The sequence below is a fragment of the Anolis sagrei genome, chromosome 1 (genome assembly GCF_037176765.1).
Source record: "Anolis sagrei isolate rAnoSag1 chromosome 1, rAnoSag1.mat, whole genome shotgun sequence".
Taxonomy (NCBI): Eukaryota; Metazoa; Chordata; class Lepidosauria; order Squamata; family Dactyloidae; genus Anolis; species Anolis sagrei.
The window spans coordinates 25,527,633-25,554,228 of record NC_090021.1 but is presented as its reverse complement, the minus strand read 5'-3'; the positions used below and the strand labels follow the sequence as shown (position 1 = coordinate 25,554,228).

The 26,596-nt window shown below is 46.6% G+C and overlaps 1 protein-coding gene across 4 annotated transcripts in view; it reads right to left on the bottom strand.

Annotated features, from left to right (window-relative positions):
• The window catches only part of SRF (serum response factor), a 97,212-nt gene extending 90,100 nt beyond the window's left edge, over positions 1–7,112 (bottom strand). For 2 of the 4 annotated variants that reach the window (XM_060754428.2, XM_060754427.2), the window contains exon 1: positions 6,506–7,111. In XM_060754428.2, coding sequence (XP_060610411.2) covers positions 6,506–7,012 — 507 coding nt within the window. In that variant the 5' untranslated portion in view covers positions 7,013–7,111. Of the gene's footprint in view, positions 1–6,505 lie in introns of all 4 variants that reach the window. The other 2 variants (XM_060754426.2, XM_060754429.2) reach the window with 2 other exon arrangements.
• Positions 7,113–26,596: the final 19,484 nt, after the last annotated feature.

Here is a 26,596-nt window from a genome sequence, read left to right as displayed (position 1 = left end):
CATCCTTTCAAATTCAGACAGATCGACATAAATCTGGCCAGCATCTGAAACGGAGCTTGGGATTGTATTGTTCTCCAGACTTTGTTGGATTACCATTACACTGGCTAAGATTCCTATAATTTGCACTCCTATACCATTTCCTTCTCTGAGTTAGTTTTTGAAAAATCATTATTAGTTGTCAATTAATTGACTAGATTCTACTAGGAGTCCAAGGAAGTCCCACTAAACTCTACAGCCTTTAAAAAACTCCGATTGTAATAACTTTGGGGATCTGTTAAAGCAGGGGTCCTCAAACTAAGGCCCAAGGGCCAGAAATGGCCCTCCAGGGTCATTTACCCGGCCCTCGCTCAGGGTCAACCTAAGTCTGAAACTACTTGAAAGCACACAACAACAATCCTATCTCATCAGCCAAAAGCAGGGCCACACTTCCCACTGAAATACTTGTAAGTTTACATTCGTTAAAATTGTTCTTCATTTTAACTATTGTATTGTTTTAAAGTATTTTTTTCACTACAAATAAGATATGCGAGATGTGCATTGGAATTCATTCATTTTTTTTATTTATAATCCGGCGATCCAACAGTTTGAGGGTCTGTGACCTGGCCCTCTGGCTGTGGAATCATAGGAGCCCCTGGTGACGCAGTGGGTTACACCACTGAGCTGCTGAACTTGCTGACCGAAAGGTCACCGGTTTGAATCCGGGGAGCAGGGTGAGCTCCTGCTGTTTGTCCCAGCTTCTGCCAACCTAGCAGTTCGAAAACATGCAAATGCGAATAGATCAATACTCCACTCCGGCGGGAAGGTAACGACGCTCCATGCAGTCATGCCGGCCACATGACCTTGGAGATGTCTACAGACAACTCCAGCTCTTTGGCTTAGAAATGGAGATGAGCACCAACCCCCAGAGTCAGACACAACTGGATTTAACATCAAAGGGAAACTTTTACCTTTACATTACCTATGGAACCAAGCATTTGGAAAGTACCACAAGGCAGCTACAAAGTGAATTGCAATGTGATTGGAACAACTTCTGGATTATGATTTTTTAGTCTGTGTGTAATCTTTTAACAGCTTATTAATGTACTTATTTATATGTTAGTGTATATGATTTTCTTGTATTTTGTATATTGTATTTTGTCTTATGTTAATGTAGCATTGAATTATTGCCAATTTGGAAGCCGCTCTGAGTCCCTTTCGGGGTTGAGGTAGAGTGGGATAAAAGTACAGTAAATAAATAAAATACAGTAAATAAATGGTGTCATGCAGCAGCTAAAAAAACCAATGAGATTCTAGGACATTGAGCAAGGGATTGAAATTGCAGGAAAAGATTCCACCAAGACATTAGGAAAATCCTCCTGTGGGTAAGAGCTACCTTGGCGTGGCTTTTAAGCAGAGACTGGGTGGCCATCTGCCAGGAATGCTTTAATTGTGAGTTCGTGCACAGCAGGGGATTGGACGGCCCTTGTGGTCGCTTCCACTTCACACGCTACCCCTTTGGGGACTAAACTCAGAAGGACTTCAGTAGACAATCTTTGTTTTGTGTTGTTGAAGGCTTTCATGGCCAGAATTACTGTGAGTTTTCCGGGCTGTCTGGCCATGTTCCAGAAGCATTCTCTCCTGACATTTTGCCCACATCTATAGCAGCCATCCTCAGAGGTTGTGAGGACTGTTGGAAACTAGGCAAGTGGGATTTATATATCTGTGGAATAATGTCCAGGATGGGAGAAAGAACTCTTGTCTGTGTGAATGTTGCAATTCGTCATAGAAACAAAGAGCAACGTAAAAAAAAAAAAAACCTAGGGAATTCCAGACAAGAATCAATCAGGGTCAGTAAACACCTCCCAGGATCCCCCAGGCAGCAACCTGCCAGGCTTTGAAGCTGCAAGGCCATTAAAGGTGGTCAATTGCAACATTCATACTTGCCACAAACAGACAAGAGTTCTTTTTCCCAAACCGTTTTGTCGAGCATGATGAAGTCTCCTTCTTTGGGGGTTTTAATCAGCAGAGGTGGGATGGCCAGCTGTCAAAAGTATTTGATTGCAGGACACAATCAAGCACTCCTGACAGATGGCCATCCTGCCCCGGTTCTTTAAATATTGTTTGATTACAACTATCATAATCCCTGATTGGGTATGTTAGCTCGAGAGCTAATGGGAATCTGTCAGGAGTGCTTTAATTGTGTATTCCTATGATGAGAGTTGGACTGGATGGCCTTTGGAATACTTTCCCAAGCCAAGGGTTCTATGATTTAATGAAGTCTCTTTTAGAAGTTTTTTAAGATACTTGATGGCCATCTGTCAGGAGGGTTTGGATTGTGTATTCCTACACAGCAGAACAATGTTGGACTGGATGGCCCTTGTATTCCCTTCCAACTCTAGTATTCTATGATTTTATGAAGTCTCCTTTCTTTAGAGCTTTTAAAGAGAGACTAGATGGCCATCTGTCAGGAGAGTTTTGATGGTGTCTTCCTTGGGTGTCCCTTCCAACTCTAGAATTCTAGGAATTCCTATGGTAGGGGTTGGAATGGATGACCTTTGGGGCACCCTTCCAACTCTATAATTTTATGAGTGTAGTGGAGTCTCCTACCCTGGAGATGTTTAAATAGGGATTGGATGGCCATCTGTCAGGACAGTTTGGTTGGTGTCTTTCTGAATGGGGTTGGCCCTGGGGTGTTCCGTCCAACTCTATGATGTTATAAAGTCTCCTTCTCTAGAAATGTTTGAACAGAGGTTGGCTGGCCATCTGTTGGGAAGGTTTCAGTGGTGTCTTCCTGAATGGGGTTGACCCTTGTGTGTCCCTTCCAACTCTATGATTATATAACATCCCCTTCTCTGGAGATTTTCAAACAGAGGCTGGCTGGTCATCTGTTGGGAGGGTTTTGATGGTATCTTCCTGAGTGGAGTTGGACTAGATGGCCCTTGGGTGTCCCTTCCAATTTCTATGATTCTAGGGATTCCTATGGTGGGGGTTGGAATGGATGGCCTTTGGTGGGCCCTTCCAAAACTATGATTTGTTAAAACCTCCATCTCTGGAGTTGTTTGAACAGATGCTGGCCAGCCATCTGTCGGGAGGGTTTTGATGATGCCTTCTTGAAAAGGGGTGGCCTTCGTGTGTCCCTTCCAACTCTATGATTCTAGGAATTCCTATGGTGGGGGTTGGAATGGATGGCCTTTAGGGGACCCTTCTAATGCTATGATTTTATGAAGTCTCCCGTGGAGTTGTTTCAATAGAGGCTGGCCGGCTTGCCATCAGTCAGGAGGGTTTTGATGGCGTGGGATTGGCCCTTGGGTGTCCCTTCTATGATTTTATGAAGTCTCCTTCTCTCGAGTTATTTAAACAGAGTGGCCATCTGCAGGGAGGGTTTTAATGGTGTCTTACAGAGGGGGGTTGTCCCTTGGATGTCCCTTTAAACTCTATGATTTTACAAACTCTCCTTCTGTGTTGTTTGAACAGAGGCTGGCTGGCCATCTGTCAGAAAGGTTTTAATGGTACCTTCCTGAGTGGGGTTGACCCTTGGGTGCCACTTCCAACACTATGATTCAAGGGATTCCTATGGTGGGGGTTGGAATGGATGACATTTGGAGGACCCTTCCAACTTTACGATTTTATAAATTCTCCTTCTGTAGAGTTGTTTGAACAGAGGCTGGCTGGCCATCAGTCGGGAGGGTTTTGATGGTAATGGTGTCTTCCTGAACAGGATTGTCCCTTGGGTGTCCCTTTCAACGCTATGATTCTAAGGATTCCTCTGGCTGAGGTTGAAAGGGATGACCCTTGGGGTTCCCTTCCAACACTATGACTGTATGAAGTCTCCTTCTTAGAGTTGTTGAAACAGAGTGGCCATCTGCCAGGAGGGCTTTGATGGGGCCTTCCTGAGTGGGGATGGCCATTAGGTGTCCCTTCCAATTCTAATAATTCTAGGGATTCCTATGTTAGGGTTAGAATGAATGGCCTTTGGAGGACCCTTCCAACGTTATGACTGTATGAAGTCTCCTTCTCTGGAGTTGTTTAAACAGAGTGGCCACCTGCAGGGAGGGCTTTGATGATGCCTTCCTGAATGGAGTTGGACTGGAAGGCCCTTGGGTGTCCCTGCCAGTTCTATTATTTTAGCAAGTATTATCTTCCTAAAATAGAGGCTGGGTGGATATCTCTCAGGAGGGGTTTGATGGAACAGGGGCTGGCTGGCCATCTGTCAGGAAGGTTTTGAGTAGGGTTGGCCTTTGGGTGTCCCTTCCAACTCTTATGATTTTATAAACTTGCTTTCTTGGAAGTTGTTTAAACAGTGGCCATCTATCAGGAAGGTTTTGATGGAACAGAGGCTGGCTGGCCATCTGTCAGGAGGGTTTTGAGTGGGGTTGGCCTTTGGGTGTCCCTTCCAACTCTTATGATTTTATAAACTTGCTTTCTTGGAAGTTGTTTAAACAGTGGCCATCTATCAGGAGGGTTTTGATGGAACAGAGGCTGGCTGGCCATCTGTCAGGAGGGTTTTGAGTGGGGTTGGCCTTTGGGTGTCCCTTCCAACTTTATGATTTTATAAACTCACTTTCTTGTGAGTTGTTTAAACAGAGTGGCCATCTGCAGGGAGGGCTTTGATGGTGCCTTCCTGAATGCAGTTGGACTGGATGGCCCTTAGGTGTGCCTTCCAACTCTATTATTTTAGAAACCCCCCTCTTCCTAAAATAGCGGCTGGCTGACCATCTGTCAGGAGGGTTTTGAGTGGGGTTGGCCCTCGGGTGCCCCTTCCAGCTGTATGATTTCATAAACCCTTCTTTCTCTGGAGTTGTTTAAACTGGCTATCTGTCAGGAGGGTTTTGATGGAACAGAGGCTGGCTGGCCATCTATCAGGAGGGTTTTGAGTGGGGTTGGCCCTCGGGTGCCCCTTCCAGCTGTATGATTTCATAAACCCTCCTTTCTCTGGAGTTGTTTAAACTGGCTATCTGTCAGGAGGGTTTTGATGGAACAGAGGCTGGCTGGCTATCTGTCAAGACAGTTTTGTGTGGGGTTGGCCTTTGGGTGTCCCTTCCAACTTTATGATTTTATATACTCACTTTCTCGGGAGTTGTTTAAACAGAGTGGCCATCTGCAGGGAGGGCTTTGATGGTGCTTCCTGACTGGATGGCCCTTGGGTGTCCCAACTCTATTATTTTAGGAAGCCCCCTCTTCCTAAAATAGTGGCTGGCTGGCCATCTGTCAGGAGGGTTTTGAGTGGGGTTGGCCCTCGGGTGTCCCTTCCAATTCTATGATTTCATAACCCCTCCTTTCTCTGGCCTTGTTTAAACAGTGGCCATCTGTCAGGAGCGTTCTGATGGAACAGGGGCTGGCTGGCCATCTGTCAGGAGAGTTTAGAGCGGGGTTGGCCGTTGGGTGTCCCCTCCAACTCTATGATTTTATAAACTCATTTTCTTGTGAGTTGTTTAAACAGAGTGGCCATCTGCAGGGAGGGCTTTGATGGTGCTTCCTGAATCGAGTTGGAGTGGATGGCCCTTGGATGTCCCTTCCAACTCCCCTCTTCCTAAAATAGAGGCTGGCTGGGCATCTGTCAGGAGAGTTTTGAGTGGGGTTGGCCCTTGGCTGTCCCTTCCAACCCTATGATTTCATAAACCCTCCTTCTCTGTAAACAGTGGCCATCTGTCAGGAGGGTTTTGATGGTGGAACAGGGGCTGGCTGACCATCTGTCAGGAGGGTTTTGAGTGGGGTTGGCCGTTGGGTGTCCCTTCCAACTCTATGATTTTATAAACCCCCTTTCTCTGGAGTTGTTTAAACAGTGGCCATCTGTCAGGAGAGTTTTGAGTGGGGTTGGCCGTTGGGTGTCCCTTCCAACTCTGATTTTATAAACTCACTTTCTTGTGAGTTGTTTAAACAGAGTGGCCATCTGCAGGGAGGGCTTTGATAGTGCTTCCTGAATGGAGTTGGACTGGATGGCCCTTAGGTGTCCCTTCCAACTCCCCTCTTCCGAAAATAGAGGCTGGCTGGCCATCTGTCAGGAGGGTTTTGATAGAACTGGAGCTGGCTTGCAATCTGTCAGGAGGGTTTTGAGTGGGGTTGGCCCTCGTGTGTCCCTTCCAATTCTATGATTTTATAAACCCTCCTTTTTCAGGAGTTGTTTAAACAGTGGCCATCTGTCAGGAGGGTTTTGATGGAACAGGGGCTGGCTGGCCATCTGTCAGGAGGGTTTTGAGTGGGGTTGGCCTTTGGGTGTCCCTTCCAACTGTATTTTTTCATAAACCCTCCTTTCTCTGGAGTTGTTTAAACTGGCTATCTGTCAGGCGGGTTTTTATAGAACTGGAGCTGGCTGGGCATCTGTCAGGAGGGTTTTGAGTGGGGCTGGCCTTTGGCTGTCCCTTCCAACTGTATGATTTCATAACCCCTCCTTTCTCTGGAGTTGTTTAAACAGTGGCCATCTGTCAGGAGGGTTTTGAATTGCCCCTTGGCTTCCAACTCTAGTTCTGTAGAGAGGCCACCTGCCGGGAGGGCTTTGAGGGTGCCTTCCTGAGCGGCGGGGACTCACCTTCTTCATGATGCCGGTCTTCCTCTTGCTGAAGGTGGTGTATCGGCGCAGCTTGTTGTCGATGAATTCCATCTTGATCTTGACGCGCCCGCGGGTCTTCTTGCCGGGCTTGGCCCCGCTGGCCGCGCCGCTGTACCCTCCTCCCCCTCCGGGGGCTCCCGCAGCCAGGGCAGCCGAGGAGGGCGCCTCCTGCCCCGCCGCCACTGATTGCCCCACTCCTCCCGCCGCCGCGGCACCCAGCTCCACCTCCCCGAGCGCCCGCTTCACCCCTCGGCGGTCGCCCAGCGGCTCCTCGTCCTCGCCCGAGTCGGAGTCCCCCTCGCTGCCGCTGCCTGCGCCTCCCAGCACGGCGTCGCGGTCGAAGCGCGGCCCGGTCCCATTGCCGGGGCCTCGGAGGCGGTGCGGGGCCGACGAGGAGGAGGAGGAGGGCGGCCGCGGCAAGGCCATGCCCGGGCCCCGGGGCAGCGCGGCAGAGGCGGACCCGTTCCCGGCCTTGCTGGGCAACATGTTCTCCCTTCTACGAGGCCGGCGCTGCCATGGCTCTCCCCGGCTTGGCCTGGCCCGGCCTAGCCCGGCCCCCTCCGCTCTCCCCGGCCTCCTCCCCCCCTCCTTCCTTCCTGCCCTCCTCCCTCCCTCCTTCCAAAAGCCCATATAAAGCCAGTCGAGATCTCCTTTTATGGCGAGGGCGCTCCTTATATGGCGCGAGGCGCCGCTCGGACGCCATTGGCCGCCGCCCCTCCGCTACGTCAAAGCTCCCGCGCAACCATTGGCTGGGGAAAGGAGACCGCTCGGCTTCCGGTTGGCCGGAGGGGAGAAGGCAGGAAAAGGGGGTCTATTTGCATACATTCCAAAAGGCCTTCGCGGTGACGTCAGCGGGGGGCGCTGCTTCTTAAAGGGGAAGAGCGCTCACATTTCGGGCACAGAGGGAGACAAGCCTGTGGTACAAGGTGTGGGCAAACTTGGGCACTCCAGGTGTTTTGGACTCCAACTCCGATAATTCCTAACAGCCTCAAGCCTCCTCCTTTTCCCCCTCAGCTGCTTAAGCGCTCACATTTGGGGCAAAGAGGAAGAGAAGTCTGTGTCAGAAGTCTGGGCCAACTTGGGCCTTCCCTCCAGGTATTGTGGACTCCAACTCCCAGCATTCCTAACAGCCTTAGGTCCTTTCCTTTTCCCCCTCAACCACTAAGCGCTCACATTTGGGGCAAAAAGGAAGAGAAGCCTTTGGCAAAGGTCTGGGTTAATTTGGGCCATCCAGGTGTTTTGGACTCCAACTCCCATAATTCCTAACAGCCTCAAGCCTCCTCCTTTTCCCCCTCAGCTGCTTAAGCGATCACATTTTCTGCAAAGAGGAGAAGAAGTCTTTAGCACAGGTCTGGGTTAATTTGGGCCATCCAGGTGTTGTGGACTCCAACTCCCAGCATTCCTAACAGCCTCAGGCCCTTTCCTTCCCCCCTCCTCTGCTACTTAGGCGCTCACATTTGGGGCAGAGAGGAGGAGAAGCCTGTGACAACGGTATAGGTAAATATGGGCCCTCCAAGTGTTTTGGACTCCAACTCCCATAATTCCCAACAGCCTCAGGCGCCTTCCTTTTCCCCCTCAACCCCTTAGCGCCCACATTTCATAGAATCAGAGTTGGAAGAGACCTCTGGGCCATCCAGTCCAACCCCCTGCCAAGAAGCAGGAATATTGCATTCAAAGCACCCCTGACAGATGGCCATCTAGCCTCTGTTCAAAAGCTTCCAAATAGGGAGCCTCCACCACACTCCGAGGCAGAGAGTTCCACTGCTGAATGGCTCTCACAGTCAGAAAGTTCTTCCTCATTTGGGGCAAAGAGGAGGAGAAACCTGTGACGCAAGTCTGGGACAACTTGGGCCTTCCCTCCAGGTGTTTTGGACTCCCAACTCCCAGCATTCCTAACAGCCTCAGGCCCTTCCCTTTTCCACCTCAGCCGTTTAAGTGCTCCCATTTGGAGCAGAGAGGAGGAGAAACTTGTGGCACCGGTCTGGGTAAATTTGGGCCTTCCAGGTGTTTTGGACTCCAACTCCCAGCATTCCTAACAGCCTCAGGCCCCTTCCTCCCCCCCCCCCCCCCCAGCTGCTTAAGCGCTCACATTTGGGGCAGAGAGGAGAAGTCTTTGGCACAGGTCTGGGTTAATTTGGGCCATCCAGGTGTTTTGGACTCCCAAGTCCTAGCATTCCTAAGAGCCTCAGGCCCCTTCCTTTTCCCCCTCAGCCGCTTATGGAAAAGGAAAGGGCCTGAGGCTCTTAGGAATGCTGGGACTCGGAATTCAAAACACTTGAAGAGAAGGTCCAAGTTGGCCTGGGCCTGCTGTGACTCCTTCTACACAGCGGAATAAAACCCCACCTTGAACTGAATTATATGGCAATGTGGACTCAGATAACCCAGTTCAAAGCAGATATTGTGGGATTTTATTTATTTATTTACTTATTACAGCTTTTATATTCCGCCCTTCTCACTCCGCAGGGGACTCAGGGCGGATTACAGTGTGCACATATATGGCAAACATTCAGTGCCAATTTGACATACAACATATACAGACATAGACAGAGGCTATTTAACTTTTTCTGGCTGCCAGGGAGCTGTCGCTTTCATCGTCCATCTGCGACACTGATGAAGTACTTCCGCATTCCCCGCATGCTTTGCTGAAGTCTTTTTTTATGGCCTCATAAATTAGTTAATTTAGCCTCCCCACACTTTAAGGTGGTACCTAATTTTCCTACTTGACAGATGCAACTGTCTTTCGGGTTGCAAAGGTCGACAACGGGCTACACAATTGGTTGGAAACCCACTCCAACCCGAGCTGGCTTCGAACCCATGACCTTTTGGTCAGAGTGATCTTAATGCAGCTGACACTCAGCCAGCTGCGCCACAATCCCGGTGCCTTTATATTCTGGGGGCCCATCCACACAGCCATATCAAGGCTGAAAATCCCACGATATCCGCTTTGAACTGGGTTATCCGAATCCACACTCAAATATTGTGGAATTTCCTGCCTTGATAACCTGGGATAAAGGGCTGTGTGGAAGGGCCCAGGGTCCACACTGCTATATAATACAGTTCAATGTGGGATTTTATACAACTGTGTCGAAGGGCCTAAGTTGCACCTCTAAAACTTTATTGTAGGGGCCTTTCCACACAGCCCTATATTTCAGAGGGGGGGGGGGGTTCACATTAAAAAAACCCACGCACAGGCGTCTTCCAAAGAAAATAAAAACCAACCAACCAAAGTCCCATGGCGATCAGCGAGTGGCGACGGGGGCAGGACTGTGAAATCTGGAAGCCCCTAGTCACAGACTGGCACATGGGCGGTGGGTATGGACTCAGTCGTTCTACCTCAAGGACCGAGGCAGTTGAGTAGTTCGGCAGCTGTATCCGCGACTGAGCAGCCCTTTTGAGGATCCACTCTGCTCACCCCACATGGGGAGGGGGCTAGAAAAGGTGCCCTAAACATAGTCTGCCTCTCTCATCCCTGACTGGACTGCCGCGTCCAGTGGGGTCACCACCCCGCGGCCAAAAAAGAAAAATGAACTTTGGTACGTGGAACGTACGGACTCTGATGGACAACAGTGGCAGTGAACGCCCCGAACGCAGAACTGCCATCATTGCAAGGGAGCTGGGACGCTTCAACATCGACATAGCAGCCCTTCAGGAGACCCGGAGAGCAGGGGAGGGACAGCTGAAGGAAGAAAAAGGAGGCTACACCTTCTTCTGGAAGGGACTGCCTGAAGAAGACCAAAGAATGCACGGAGTCGGCTTTGCCATCAGAAATGATCTGGTGAAACATCTGTCCGAAGCACCCACTGGCATCAACGAACGTCTCTCAACCCTCCGAATCAATCTTGCCAAAAACCAACGGGCAACCATCATAAGTGCCTATGCACCAACACTAGATGCTGACGAAGACATCAAGGAGAAATTCTACTGTCAGCTGGACACCGTCCTATCGGGGATACCTAAGGAGGACAAAATCATCCTCCTGGGGGACTTCAATGCAAGAGTCGGGCGAGACTTCGACCTGTGGCCAGGAACCATAGGAAAAGACGGGGTTGGAAACAGCAACCCGAATGGCATCCTGCTTCTCACCAAATGTGCGGAACACAACCTTGTCATCACCAACACGCTCTTCCGCCAGAAAAACAAGTTCAAGACATCATGGAAGCACCCCCGGTCAAAGCATTGGCACCTCTTAGACTATGTAATCACACGTGCCAGAGACCGCCGTGACGTGCTCCTCACAAGAGCCATGACAGGTGCTGACGACTGCTGGACTGACCACAGGCTAATCCGATCCTCGATGGCCATCAAGATCGCTCCCAAGCGCAGACTCCAAGGCAGAAAGACAAGGCGCAAAATGAACACCCAAGCCCTTCAGGAGCCCTCCAGACGAGCCCATCTCCAAACAGCACTCAAGAACCATCTACCCACAGAACACCCCGAAAATGTTGAGGAACATTGGAACAAACTGAAGACCTCCATCATCCAAGCCTGCGAAGAAACTATTGGATACCAAGCCAAGAAACATCAAGACTGGTTTGATGAAAATGACATCGAGATCCAACAGCTAATTGACAAGAAAAGGAAAGCCTTCCAAACATGGCAGAGAAACATCAACTGTGCTGCTAAGAAAAAGATCTACGCTAGTGCAAAAGCCGAGGTCCAAAGAAGGACAAGAGAACTCAAGAACATCTGGTGGACAAAGAAGGCTGAAGAAATCCAACACCTGGCAGATACCCATAATGCTCAAGGATTTTTCAAAGCCACAAAGGTCATCTACGGACCAAGAAACCATGGCATACAGCCTCTACGCTCATCAGATGGAACCAAACTCCTGAAGGACCAAAACTCAATTGCACTACGTTGGAAAGAACACTACCAAAGCCTCCTGAACCGCAGCTCCAATGTGGCCGAAGAGGTCCTCTCACAAATCCCGCAACAACAAACCAGGGATGAGCTTGCAGCACCGCCTAGTTTGGAAGAAGTCAGCAATGCCATCAGCCAGCAGAAGAATAACAAAGCCAGCGGACCGGATGGGATCCCTGCTGAAATCTTCAAAGAGGGAGGACCTGAGCTGACACACCAACTCCACCAGCTCATAGAAAAAGTGTGGGTGACCGAGAAAATCCCAGCAGACTTCAAGGATGCCACCATCATCACCCTCTTCAAAAAAGGGGAAAGAACAGACTGCGGAAACTATCGTGGTATCTCCCTTCTAACCTCCGCTGGGAAAATCCTCGCAAGAATCCTTGCAAACCGCCTCCTGCCCCTCTCAGAAGACACCCTCCCAGAATCCCAGAACGGCTTCCGCCCCTCCAGAGGAACCGTGGACATGATCTTCACTGCACGACAGCTCCAAGAAAAATGCAGGGAACAAAACCAACCTCTGTACATGGCATTCATTGACCTTGCCAAGGCATTCGACACAGTGAATCGCAGCGCTCTCTGGACCATCCTCCACAAAATCGGATGCCCTAACAAATTTGTGAACATCCTGCGGCTCCTCCACGATGACATGATGGCAACAGTCTTGGACAGCAATGGCTCCCAAAGTGACCCATTTAAGGTGGAATCGGGTGTCAAACAGGGATGTGTTATTGCCCCAACTCTATTCTCCATCTTCATCGCAATGATACTTCACCTTGTTGATGGGAAGCTTCCCACCGGAGTGGAAATCATCTATCGGACAGATGGCAAGCTGTTTAACCTCAGCAGACTGAAAGCCAAAACCAAAATTACAACAACATCTGTTATAGAACTCCAGTATGCTGATGACAATGTCGTCTGTGCGCATACAGAAGAAGATCTACAAGCCACTCTAAACACCTTCGCAGAAGCATACACGAAGCTTGGCCTGTCACTGAACATTGAGAAAACCAAAGTGCTCTTCCAGCAGTCACCAGCCAACTCCTCCCCAATGCCAGAGATACAGCTTAATGGTGTAACATTAGAAAATGTTGACCATTTCCGCTACCTTGGCAGCCACCTCTCCACCAAAGTCAACATCGACGCTGAAATACAACACCGCCTGAGCTCCGCAAGTGCAGCATTTTCCCGAATGAAGCAGAGAGTGTTTGAGGACCGGGACATCCGTAGGGAGACCAAGGTGCTTGTCTATAAAGCTATTGTCCTCCCAACCCTGCTATACGCCTGTGAGACGTGGACTGTCTACAGACGTCACATGCAACTCCTGGAACGATTCCATCAGCGCTGCCTCCGGAAAATCCTGCAAATCTCCTGGGAAGACAAGCGGACAAACGTCAGTGTGCTGGAAGAAGCAAAGACCACCAGCATTGAAGCGATGGTCCTCCAACATCAACTCCGCTGGGCTGGCCACGTTGTCCGGATGCCTGACCACCGTCTCCCAAAGCAGTTGCTCTATTCCGAACTTATCAACGGAAAACGGAATGTCGGTGGACAGGAAAAGAGATTTAAAGATGGGCTCAAAGCCAACCTTAAAAACTCTGGCATAGACACTGAGAACTGGGAAGCCCTGGCCCTTGAGCGCTCCAGCTGGAGGTCGGCTGTGACCAGCAGTGCTGCAGAATTCGAGGAGGCACGAGTGGAGGGTGAAAGAGAGAAACGTGCCAGGAGGAAGGCGCGTCAAGCCAACCCCGACCGGGACCGCCTTCCACCTGGAAACCAATGCCCTCACTGCGGAAGAAGGTGCAGAGCAAGAATAGGGCTCCACAGCCACTTACGGACCCACAAGAACATTGGAGGACCATCATACTCGGAAAACGAGGGATCGCCTAAGTAAGTAAGTAATATTTCAGAATATCGAGGCAGAAAATCCCACAATATCAGCTTTGAACTGGGTTATCTGAGTTCACACTCAGATAATGTGGGATTTCCTGCCTTGATATTCTGGGATATAGGGCTGTGTGGAAGGGCCCTGGGAGATTATACCTGACGTTCAGAAAGTTCACCTGGAGGCACACTTTGCTTATACACAGAAGCCCTGCACTTCTTCTTCCTCCCAGCAGCAGAGATATATGATGATGTAATTATATTGTACATTAGCCGCCAAATATAAGGCTGTAGTGAAAATAATTATTGTAGTTTAGAGACTGGGAAATAATTCAGCTGCAGGTCAAATTGTCTGGCCATGTATGCAAGCGAAGGAGCAAAAACATTGATAAAAGTATTGCGGCTCAATTAATTTGCAAGTTTTTAAAAAACAGACTCAAACGCACTCATTAAAGCTTTCTCCTTGCCTCCAGGCCTCTCCAGCTCTTAAGCACCAGGGCGCCTCCTATTCTTTCCATTTCTGGCAGGGATCATTCTGACAGAAAACTTCAATCCTCTTCTCTTTAACTATCTTCCTTGTATCCTAGGGCCCTTCCACCCAGCCACCTAGCCCAGAATATCAAGGCAGAAAATTCCATAATATGTACTTTGAACTGGGTTATCGGAGTCCACACTTAGATAATGTGGGATTTTCTACCTTTATATTCTGGGATATAGGGCTGTGTGGAAGGGCCGTACAGAGGCGGCCCTAGGTAATTTTCAACGGTAAGCAAACAGTATTTTGCTTACCCCCCCCCCCCCCAACCAATCACTGATATATATTTTCAGTTCGTCGTGGGAGTTCTGTGTGCCATATTTGGTTCCATTCCATCATTGGTGGAGTTCAGAATGCTCTTTGATTGTAGGAGAACTATACATCTCGGTAACTACAACTTGCATATGTCAAGGTCTTTTTTCCCCCAAGAGCACCCCTGGGCAAAATCAACTATACTGTGAATGCTTACTTTGCGTAATGGGTTGAGCCGCCCCTGGGACCCTAGGACACAGAGCAATGGGTTCAAACTACAGGAATGGAGATTCCACCTCAACATAAGGAAGAACTACCTGATGGCAAGAGCTGTTCAAGAGTGGAACTCTCTGCCCCAGAGTGTGGTGGGCACTCCTTCTCTGAAGGTTTTTGAGTTGAGACTGGATGGCCATCTGTCAGAAGTGCTTTGATTATGTGTTTCTGTATGGCAGGGGATTGGACTAGATCAGGCATAGGTAAACCCAGTTGTTGTAGGTTTTTTTGGACTATATGGCCATGTTCTAGAGGCATTCTCTCCTGACGTTTCGCCTGCATCTGTGGCAAGCTACCTCTGAGAATGCTTGCCACAGATGCAGGCCAAACGTCAGGAGAGAATGCCTCTAGAACATGGCCATATAGCCCAAAAAAACCCTACACCAACCCTTTATGATCTCTTCCAGGCCTTCCCTTGATTGAGTCATCTTTCTCTTTTCCTACTGCCTTCCTCTTTCCCAGTCTTTTCCATTGAGTCATATACAACAGCCTCCTTTTAGTCATCTGGGCCTCAAGGGAGAATTGGAGCCAGCTGTACTTTACAATCCATACATTTGTCTTTTTAGTGGTATCTGTACAACTCCCTTACAACGTCATATTTCAAATGCATTGATCACTATTGCTGTCTTCTTTCTTCATTGTCCAGCTTTCACACTCATACAGTTCTATCCCTAGAAATTAATAAAGACATTTGTATTGCATCACTTTCATAACATGTTACGTAATTGGGGTTTTAGAGCAAGGTATCAGCTACAAAACCTACTTTTCAGATCTTAGATTTCAAACTTGGCAGCCGTTATCTCAAGTTGCAAAGTGCCCAGCCTTTGATCACTATTTGCAAAGTACGGGATGGCTTTACAAAAGCAGCCCCTCTGATGTAGGAGGCCAGGTTTGGAAAGCTTGCCATGGTTCAGCAGCAAAGACTTTTCTGTGAAAGCACCATTCTTTGCAAAACAGCTGTGTTGCAAGACAAAACAATGGAAAATCAGTTTCTTGGCTAAGGAACTCCGCTATTAAGTCCTTTGTTTTGATCCAACAATGTATTTCCAAATATTTCAAACGAGAAAGGTGGGGAAATACCAATGAAGATAATACCAGACATGAGAAATAAGATGTTACCAGATTGCTGGGAAAGTTCCTCCTCCAAAGGAACTTATTTTTATTACTTTACATAGGGTTTGAAAAGTAATTAACTGATTCATAATGCTTCACAATTATTACATTGCTTGCTATTTTCCATTTGCATTTCGTTTCTTGAGTATAGATTGATGACTAATTTAAAGTTGAAGTAGAGCCATCATGGTGTAGTACAGGCATGGGCAAACTTGGGCCCTCCAGGTGTTTTGGACTTCAACTCCCACAATTCCTAACAGCCGGTAGGCTGTTAGGAATTGTGGGAGTTGAAGTCCAAAACACCTGGAGGGCCCAAGTTTGTCTACTCCTGGTGTAGTGGCATTGGACTAGGACTCTGGAGACCAGGGTTGAAATACCTACAGAGCTATGGAACTCAAACCTTGGGCAAGTCACATTCTCTCAATCTCAGAGGATTAAATGGTTGTTATATAATCCAGATCAAAACAAATAATCTGGATTCAGAAACTGGACTATATGGCAGTGGAGATCCAGCCTCCCACTGAACAAATCTTGATAAGAAAACCCTGTGTTCGTCTCATTTATTTATTTACTTACAGTATTTATATTCCGCCCTTCTCACCCCGAAGGGGACTCAAGGCGGATCACTGAACACATACACGGCAAACATTCAATACCATTATACACAGACAAGGCAGACAAGTACAGATAGAAGTATATAGGCTTTTCCTATCTTCGGCGTCTTGGAGGTTGTGCTTGATTCCATCCACCGGGGGGTGCTGTCGCTCCATCCTCAATGTTGAATAGCCCTGTTCACAGACTTCCTTATTTTTTTATAGAATCACCAGCATTTTCTGCCATAAGTTTTGGTCGTATCAGGAGAGACTTGAGAATCTGCAAGTCACTTCTGGTGTGAGAGAATTGGCCGTCTGCAAGGACGTTGCCCAGGGGACGCCCGGATGATTTGATGTTTTATCATCCTTGTGGGAGGCTTCTCTCATGTCCCCGCATAAGGAGCTGGAGCTGGTAGAGGGAGCTCATCCGCCTCTCCCCGGATTCGAACCTGCAACCTGTCGGTCTTCAGTCCTGCCGGCATAAGGGTTTAACCCACTGTGCCAACGAGGGCTCCTTGCCATAAGTTGACAGATCAATAATAATAATAATAACAACAACAACAACAACAACAACAACAACAACACACTATTTATATTCTGCTCTTGCTCCGTGAGGGGACTCAGAGCAGTTTACAACATACACATACAGGCAAACATTCAATGCCTTAATACAGTGGAATAACAATTATGTACAAATAACATAACAAAGGTAAAGCCTTCCCCTTTCAGTTCTTCTGAAGGCGGTGTTCAAATCTGGCCATGGGGAGATGCTCTTGTTCAGTTTCCAAGCCAAGGAGGCTGTTGTCCATAGACACCTCCTGGTTGAGTTGCCAGCATGGCTGCATGGGCGCCTTTAATACCTTCCCGCCAAAGCAGTACCTATTGATCTACTCACATTTGCATGTTTTCAAACTGCTAGGTTGGCAGGAGCTAGGGCTAACAGTGGGAGCTCACCCTGATCTGCGGCTTTGAACTTCCAATCTTTAGGGCAGCAGATTCAACAGTTAAATGGTTTAACCCATTGTGCCACTGCGGCCACATACATAAATGCAGCATTCTTGCTTGAGGACCAGAAACTGTTATTTCTGGTTATTTCTGCATATAAACTAAGCCAAATCGACACTGACTATTTGATGCAGTTGCAAACTGATACTGAAAAAAGCTGTTTAATTGTGCAGATGATTATACAGGAAATCTGGAATGAGTTTGAGGCCCGAAACTATTGTGATTATACAAACCCCAGAGCACTAATGTGCATTAAGGTCTTGCTTTTGTGGGCATTCGTTGTCTCGCCGCTGCTTTATAGCTTTGAACGGCATTAAATAGTCAGTGCCTAACACAATTACAATTTAGGGCAAAAGTTTGTTGTTGTTTTTTTGTTGTGTCAGGAGAGACTGCAAGTCGCTTCTGGTGTGAGAGAATTGGCTGTCTGCAAGGACGTTGCCCAGGGGACACCAGGATGTTTTGATCTTTTACCATCCTTGTGGGAGGCTTCTCTCGTGTCCCCGCATGAGGAGCTGGAGCTGACAGAGGGAGCTCATCCATGCTCTCTCCGGATTCGAACCTGCGACCTGTGGGTCCCCCCTCTGCACCACTAGGGGCTCCTCTTAGAATGTTGAAGCTGGCCAATCAGAAACCATATGCAAATTTCCTTTCCCCTCTCAGCCACTTGAGAGTGTTGGAATGTTTTGGCTGGCCAATCAGAGACCATATGCAAATTGTACAACAGGGCAAAAGTGAACATTATGTAGTCCTTCGGGTGTTGATAGATTTCACCTCCTAGCATTCCTCATCACAAGTTGGGGCTGCTGGATAATTGCATACCGATAACATCTAAAGGGCTGCAAGATTCACATCTGGGACTTAGAATCTCAGGATTTTTTTTATTTTTTAAGAAATGTTAAAATAATACTCTTTTTAGGATAATGCACCAAAGAGCTTTAGCATCTCTTAATCCAACTCTAAATATAACTTAACAGAAACGAGAACTATGGAATGTGCAGCCCTTGAGATGGTACTTGACTCTAAGTCCCATCAGTCTGGACAATGGTGTGGGGTGTTGGGAGTTGTAGTTCCGCATCATCAGGCTGGCCCCAGGTTTCCAGCTGTAAATAATAAAAGGATAAAAACCACACCTCTTTTGGGAAGTGTGCTTTTAATATGAAGATGCATGAGTCTATTAAAAAATAAATAATAGCCCAGTATTCTCTAGCCTGTCTTTTGGGGCAGAAACATGGCCTTATTTAGTCTGCTCTGGGGAGAAAATCGACTGCTTTCGGTTGGCTGCATTCATACCAACCTCAGACTTTGATTTATGGGAAATCTTATCCTACGTTGTTTTGCAGGCCTGAAATCAGCAGGACTCATAACTATATTGATGCAGGTTACACAGACTTTGGGAGATTTTCTAAAATGAGAACCTGTAGAGATAGGTTGCAACATGTCCCCGTAAAGTGGAGTTAAACTGCATTAATTCTCCAGTGTAGACACACCTTTTGTCCTTCCTTCCTTCCTTCCTTCCTTCCTTCCTTCCTTCCTTCCTTCCTTCCTTCCTTTCTTTCCTCTTCTCTCTATTACTACCTTTGACTTTAATGAACCTGGGGCCCAAACCAGGCTGGTATTGCCGCACACACACAACTACACAACCCAAACCTGCACGAGCTCAGTGGAAGTTAAGTATGCATCACCATTTGGGGCCATTAGGCTGTAACTGGTTGCATGAGGATAAACACAGATCAGAACTGTAAGATATAAACGCTTTGTTCCATGTCTGTGTCTGCTTCGGAGACAGAGGCAGGGCTTGCCAAGAACACATCACAACTTGGCAGGGCCTTCACGCCTGTCTTAGGAAACAGAAACACAATAAACCCTGCATATTATAATATTTTTGCACAGTGCTCAACGTGATGGAGTACACAAGAGTTGCACCCAAACTTAGTCATACATGGAATAGACGCCTCACAATCAATTACCCATCAAGTGCCTCTATACTGCAGAATTAATGCAGTTTGACCCCACTTCATAGAATCACAGAGTTGGAAGAGACCTTGTGGGCCATCCAGTCCAACCCCAGTCTGCCAAGAAGCAGGAAAATCGCATTCAAAGCACCCCAGACAGATGGCCATCCAACCTCTGTTTAAAATCCTCCAAAGGAGGAGCCTCCACCACACTCCAAGGCAGAGAGTTCCACTGCTGAACAGCTCTCACAGTCAGGAAGTTCTTCCTCATGTTCAGGTGGAATCTCATTTCCTGTAGTCTGAAGCTGTTGTTCTTCGTCCTCGTTTCCAGGGCAGTAGAAGACTTCAATTGCCATGGGCTCAATAAAATGAAACCATGGCAGTTGTAGTTTTACAACGTCTTTAGCCTACTCTGCTAAAGGCTGCAAACTACAAATTCCAGGATTCCATAGTATTGAACCACGGTAGTTAAAGTGGGGTCAAAATGCATTAATTGTACTTTCTAGAAATAGGCAGGCTTGGGGAGAATAGGAAGGGTCCGAGGCTGTTAGGAATTGTGGGAGTTGAAGTCCAAAACACCTGGAGGGCCCAAGTTTGCCCATGCCTGATCTAGACACACCCTAAATTTAGATGTGTCTTCAATAAATCTGTCGATTTGTGTACACAAGGCATAGTATGACTCCCATATTCTCAGGATTCCATATACCGGTTGGACTAATGCAGGGGTCCTCAAACTAAGGCCCGGGGGCCAAATATGGCCCTCCAAGGTCATTTAGCAGCCATCGCTCAGGGTTAACCTAAGTCTGAAATGACTTGAAAGCACACAATAGCAACAATAATCCTATCTCATCAGCCAAAAGCAGGCCCACACTTCCCTTTGAAATACTAAGTTTGTATTTGTTAAAATTGTTCTTCATATTAATTATTGTATTGTTTTTAAGTGTTTTTTGCACTACAAATAAAAATTCATTCATGTTTTTTCCAATTATAATCCGGCCCTCCAACAGTTTGAGGGACTGTGACTTGGCCCTCCGTTTAAAAGTTTGTGGACCCCCGGACTAATGGGTTTAGCTAAAGCCAACTATTGGAAAAGTTACCAATTGGACTGCAACTCCCATCAACCTTAACCTCTGTTGGCATGATGACTAGGAGATTCTAGGAACTGTACTCAAAAATGATATTTTTTTTTCCCATGCGGTAGCTATATAAACTGAACTAACAATAATCCACAGATGTTCAAGTGCCAAGTCAATTTTCCAAAGAAAGCTTGCCTGTTGTGGCTGTGACAAGTCACCGAAGTGCCACCTTGCTGGCGTTCTCTTGAAATTTGCACACAAATCTAATGAGATTGGAAGAGCTGGTTCCCACAGCAACTGTCAAGAGCTCCGCTGAGAATCTGTCACTTTGCAGGAGGCTAAATTTATTTCGCGACATGATTTCCTGCTTTTCCTTTGGTGGCAGAAATTCTGCTTCCATGGGAATGTGAGCAAAAGGGACGTGCCTTCAAAACTGAACAAGGACCTCTGGCTTCACAAATTTCAGCCGCTCAGAGACCCACAGTGCTTGATAAAGGTGGAGCATTATGGCAAAATGAATAAAATGTCCATAGAATCAGACAACATGCCGCTTTGGCAACGATTAGCTTATAATAGCATTTCTAAAATTCTCTAGTGGCCAAAGTTCCATAGAAATTATCCAGATGTTGCTGGTCTGTACTTCCCATCAATCATAGCTAGTGGAGTTGATGGTGAGGAGGTCTATAATCATGAGAATACTGTACAACTTTCTTATCTGCAGATTCAATATCCACAGTTCCACTTATCCATACTCTATAAATAGTCCTCCCCCTGCCCCAAAGGTGTTTGTAGATATTTCTAGGTTCTCCATTGCTATTGATGTATGCTTCTGGCACAAGTATATATGCAAATTACAGAGTTCGCTATTTTCCATGCTTTCAGGTATCTAGGGAAAGTCTTAAAATGTATCCCCTACAGCACATGTGTCAAACCCAAGCCAAATCTAGCCCTCCGTGGGCTTTGATGTGACTCTCCAGATGCTGGATTACAATTCCTATTTTCGTCATCATTAAATATCCACAACATAGAGCTAATGGGAGTTGTGATACAGTTGTTGTTGTTATTTCTATACCGCCCTGTGTCCCAAAAGAGACTCAGAGCGATGTACAACAAAAGATCAGCATATGTTCAATGCCTGAGAAACATAACATAGTAAAACACTTAAAATAATAAACAATCAAATAAACAATGTTTATATGTTGGGTTGTTTAAGTTTTGTTAGTATGGATATATTGTTGTTGTATTCGGGCACTGAATGTTTGCCTTTTATGTTTGGAATCTGCCCTGAGTCCCTTTGGGGAGATAAAGCAGAATATAAATAAATTATCATTGTTGTGTTGTGTTGTTGTTCATTCGTTCAGTTGCCTCCGACTCTTCATGACCTTATGGACCAGCCCACGCCAGAGCTCCCTGTCGGCCGTCACCACCCCCAGCTCCTTCAAGGTCAGTCCAGTCACTTCAAGGATGCCATCCATCCATCTTGCCCTTGGTCGGCCCCTCTTCCTTTTTCCTTCTACTTTCCCCAGCATAATTGTCTTCTCTAGGCTTTCCTGTCTCCTCATGATGTGGCCAAAGTACTTCAACTTTGTCTCTAGTATCCTTCCCTCCAATGAGCAGCCGGGCTTTATTTCCTGGAGGATGGACTGGTTGGATCTTCTCGCAGTCCAAGGCACTCTCAGCACTTTCCTCCAGCACCACAGCTCAAAAGCATTCATCTTCCTTCGCTCAGCCTTCTCTAAGGTCCAGCTCTCACATCCGTAGGTTACTACAGGGAATACCATGGCTTTGACTAGGCGGATCTTTGTTGCCAGTCTGATGTCTCTACTCTTTACTATTTTATCGAGACTGGACATTGCTCTCCTCCCAAGAAGTAAGCGTCTTCTGATTTCCTGGCCACAGTCTGCATCTGCAGTAATCTTTGCACCTAGAAATACAAAGTCTGTCACGGCCTCCACGTTTTCTCCCTCTATTTTCCAGTTGTCAATCATTCTTGTTGCCATAATCTTGGGTTTTTTGATGTTTAGCTGCAACCCGGCTTATAATTATTATATCTGGAAGGCTGCAGTTTGTTCTTTTTTCAGTCAGAGCAGTGGGGTTTGAATGAAAATACAAAGCTTGTGGAGATGATGTCTGACATTGCAATAGGCCGAGCTTTAGCACAGCAGGCTAACTGCCAGCTGCAGTAAATCTTGCCAATCAAAAGGTTTACAGTTCAAGCCTGAGTCAGGGTGAGCTCCTGGCCATCAGCCCAGCTTCTACCCACCTAGCAAATAGGAAACAGCAATGTGAGTAGATAAATAGGTATTTATGTCAATTGTATAACAGCACTGAATGTTTGCCTATATGTCTGTATAACGTTTGTACGCTGCTCTGCGTCCCCTGTGAGGAGAGAAGAGTGGGACAGAAATGATGTAAAAAAATAAAAAAAATAAAAAATGCCCTTTCATCTTTCCGCAACCTCAGAGCTACAAGTGCTGTTAGGTTGAAATTTCCATTATCCCCAGTTTGCATGGTGGATAATCAAAAGTGATGGGAGTTGTCATTCAATAACAGCTGGGGACGCAAATATGGTAAAAACTAAACAGTACTGACCACTGTGTCAAAAATAGTTGGCCCTCTACATGCACAGGTTTGCCATGCATGGATCCAATGGCCCTTTGAAGGCAACCATAAAAAACAGAATTGTGTGTGTATCTGTACCTTCAGGTCCCTTGTCGATTTATGGTGATTGCATGAATTTCATAGGGTTTTCTTGGTCAAGATGGTTTTGCCAGTTCTTTCCTCTGAAATATAGCCTACAGCACCTGGTCTTTGTTGTTTGTCACCCATCTAAGTACCAGCCAGAGCTGATTCTGCTTAGCTTTAGAAGATCCAATGGGATCTAGTGCCTTCAAGACACTGGGCTATATTTTGCACCTTCCTAATCCAGCACTTTGTTTCCATAGTGGTCAACTACAGGCCTTTTCCCACTACACCAGTGGTTCTCAGCCTGTGGGTCCCCAGATGTTTTGACCTTCAACTTCCATATATACTAACAGCTGGTAAAATGGCTGGCATTTCTGGGAGTTGTAGGCCAAAACACCTGGGGACCCACAGGTTGATTACTAATAAACTATGCGGTAGTTCATGGGCCAACTTGGGCCCTCCATATGTTTTGGACTTCAACTCCCACAATTCCTATCAGCCTTAAGCCCCTTCTTTTTCCCCTCAGCCACTTAAGCTCATGCCTGATGTAAATGCATCCCTAGAGCCTCTGAACAACATCACCTGATTGAGTTGAACTGAGGCTATCCAACTAGATCTTGTCGCTAATGATGAGTTAATAAACTCCGATGTCATTCACCAGCACTGTTCTTAATCTCCTCCAAAACACGCAGCAACAGCTTTTAATTCCAGAAGCCCATCCCAAATCCTGTTAATTCACATCAGTATTTTTTTTGGTAAATGTGGGACTTCTCTCCCTGAAAAACCAGGTGTTCTGCTTAAATGGCCCTATAGTATAGCGCCCTCAAGTGGCGAATGAAATTAACACATCTAGAATTCATCATTATCCTAGAGATGTATGTACACTACAGGTAGATAGATTACGTCAGTCCAGTAATAATATGAAAAGGGGGAGACTAAAGCCAGTAGTGCAAATAGGAGAATTTTTCTGAAAGCAACTCACTTCAAAGTGAGTTCGCCCATGGGAAATGTGTGGCTGTTTAAGACAAACTCGCTCCAGTGTGATGTATGTAACGTTAATGGACAAATATAGGGTCTATGCGGATTGGGAAAGCAGTGTGAATAAGCAATTTTTGTTGCTGTATATGCTTACAGAGTCCACAGATGCAAACTGAAATGCCTCTGAGATATATATATATATCGGGGGGGGGGGGGGGGGGAGGAGGTCGTGTCAAGAGTGACTTGAGAAACTGCAAGTCACTTCTGGTGTAAGAAAATTGGCCGACTGCAAGGACGTTGCCCAAGGGACACCTGGATGTTTTGATGTTTTATCATCCTTGTGGGATGTGGGAGGCTTCTCTCATGTCCCCGTATGAGGAGCTGGAGCTGATAAAGGCAGCTCATCCACGCTCTCCCCGGATTCGAACCTGTGACCTGTTGATCTTCAGTCCTGCCAGCACAGGGATTTAACCTACTGTGCAACCGGGGGCTCTGATGCCTCTGATATGGTGTGCATCTACACAGTAGAAATAATGCAGCTTGATACTGCTTTAGCTGCCCTGGCCCAATGCTATGAAAACCTGAGACTAGTAGCTTTATATGGCACCAGAGCTTTCAGAGTCAGGTTAAAGACTTTGTACATATACAACTCCTTTTTTGTGACTTGAGAAACTGCAAGTTGCTTCTGGTGTGAGAGAATTGGCTGTCTGCAAGGACGTTGCCCAGGGGACTCCCCAGATGTTTGATGTTTTACCATCTTTGTGGGATGTGGGAGGCTTCTCTTATGTCCCCGCATGGGGAGCTGGAGCTGACTGACGGAGCTCATCTACCGTCTCTCCAGATTTGAACCTCTGACCTATCGGTCTTCTGTCCTGCCGGCACAAAGGTTTAACCCATTGTGCCACCGAGGGCTCCTTACAACTCCCATGATTCCATTGTATTTGGCTCTATAGTGTAGTTTGGGCTCATCCAGTGGTTGCTTATTCAAGCCTAATGATGATGCGATGAGAGCTTTTGCTCGTTCGTAAAGGGACCTTTCAGTTGTGAAACTATTTAGGAAACTGCATTATGTTGATGATGTGACTTGGAGGTGTCTCATTCATGGGGTCTCCATAAGTCGAAGCCGACTTGACGGCCACTAAGAACTACATTATGAACTGCTTTCATAGCTCCTGGAATCTTAATGGGTAACCGTCTGAAACTGCGGGCAACAATTTTGCAACCTCATTCCATTGTGTTTTCTGAAATGGAATAGACGTAGTCCATTGGTCACAAGCAACTGCTAAAATAAGCCAGGCACAGAACAATTTCACATGTGGTCTGCCTTATCGTGCTTCCAAATTTATCACAAGTAGCACTTTTTTTTTAACTTTGCTACATAGAAAATGCATGGAAGTTGGTGCCTCGTATAAGTTCACCTACCAGTTTTTAGTTTTCTTACACACACGGTGAACCTATAGAATCATAGAGTTGGAAGAGACCTCGTGGACCATCCAGTCCAACTCCCTGCCAAGAAGCAGGAAAATTGCATTCAAAGCACCCCCAACCGATGGCCATCCAGCCTAGGTTTAAAAGCTTCCAAAGGAGGAGCCTCCACCACACTATGGGGCAGAGAGTTCCACTGCTGAACAGCTCTCACAATCACTCTCACTCTCTTCCTAATGTTCAGATGGAATCTCCTTTCTTGTAGTTTGAAGCGATTGTTCCGCGTCCTAGTCTCCAGGGCAGCAGAAAACAAGTTCACTCCCTCCTCCCTTCCTCTCACATATTTAAACATGGCTATCATGTCTCCTCTCAGCCTTCTCTTCTTCAGGCTAAACATGCCCAGCTCTTTAAGCCGCTCCTCATAGGGCTTGTTCCCCAGACCCTTGGGATGTTCTTAGCAAGAATTGCCCAGTGTTCAAACCACCACACCAGAATGCATTCACACTGAAATTACACTTAAAGGTAACACAATTTTGCATTCTACTTTCTACTACGGATTAATTGGCTAAACTTAAGTAATTTCATAAGTTCCTAGATTCTTGCCATTGTTTCCACAGATGCTGGAATTGTCCTAATGTGTGCCTATAAAGTTTGTTATTTTTTAACTGTAAAGACTTGTCTGTGTTCGTGAGCCTTATCACACATTACACTGGGTAGTATAGTGTTATTTCCACTTGGAATGCCACGGTGACATCTAATTGAATCCTAGGATTTGCAGTTTAAGGAGGGTCATTTATAATTCTCAGCCAGAGCTCCTGGGACTCAATGAACTACAAACCACAGAATTCTATATTATGTTGTCATGGCTATGGCACTATTTCATTGTCTTCCTATTTCTTATTAGTCCTAGCCAACTTATGCAAACCATAAGCCTCTGGGATACTCAACTGGCCCTGTATTTGTGGTATTATTTTGGTGTTGGTCTTGTGTGTATTTTGTCATATTTTGTGTCATACCTGGGAAACTAGGACTAGGAGCAATGGGTTAAAATGACAAGAAATGAGATTTCACCTGAACATTAGGAAGAACTTCCTGACCGTAAGAGATGTTCAACAGCGGAACTCTCTGCTTCGAAGTGAGTGGTAGCTCCTTTCTTGGAAGCTCTTAAACAGAGCCTGGATGGCTATTTGTCAAAGGTGCTTTGATTGTGCTTTTCCTACATGGCAGGGGTTGGACTTGATAGCCCAATGTGGTGTCTTCCAACTCTATTATTCTATGAACATATAACAGTGTTGTGTTTTATCTGTCTGTGTTTACTGTGTTGTAACTTGCCTTGAGCTGCAAGTAGAGGTGGGTAAGAAATAAATAAATTTATTATTATTATTAGAAACACAACAAGATGAGTCCACAGCAGACACTCTGCTGGCTGTTCAATTGGA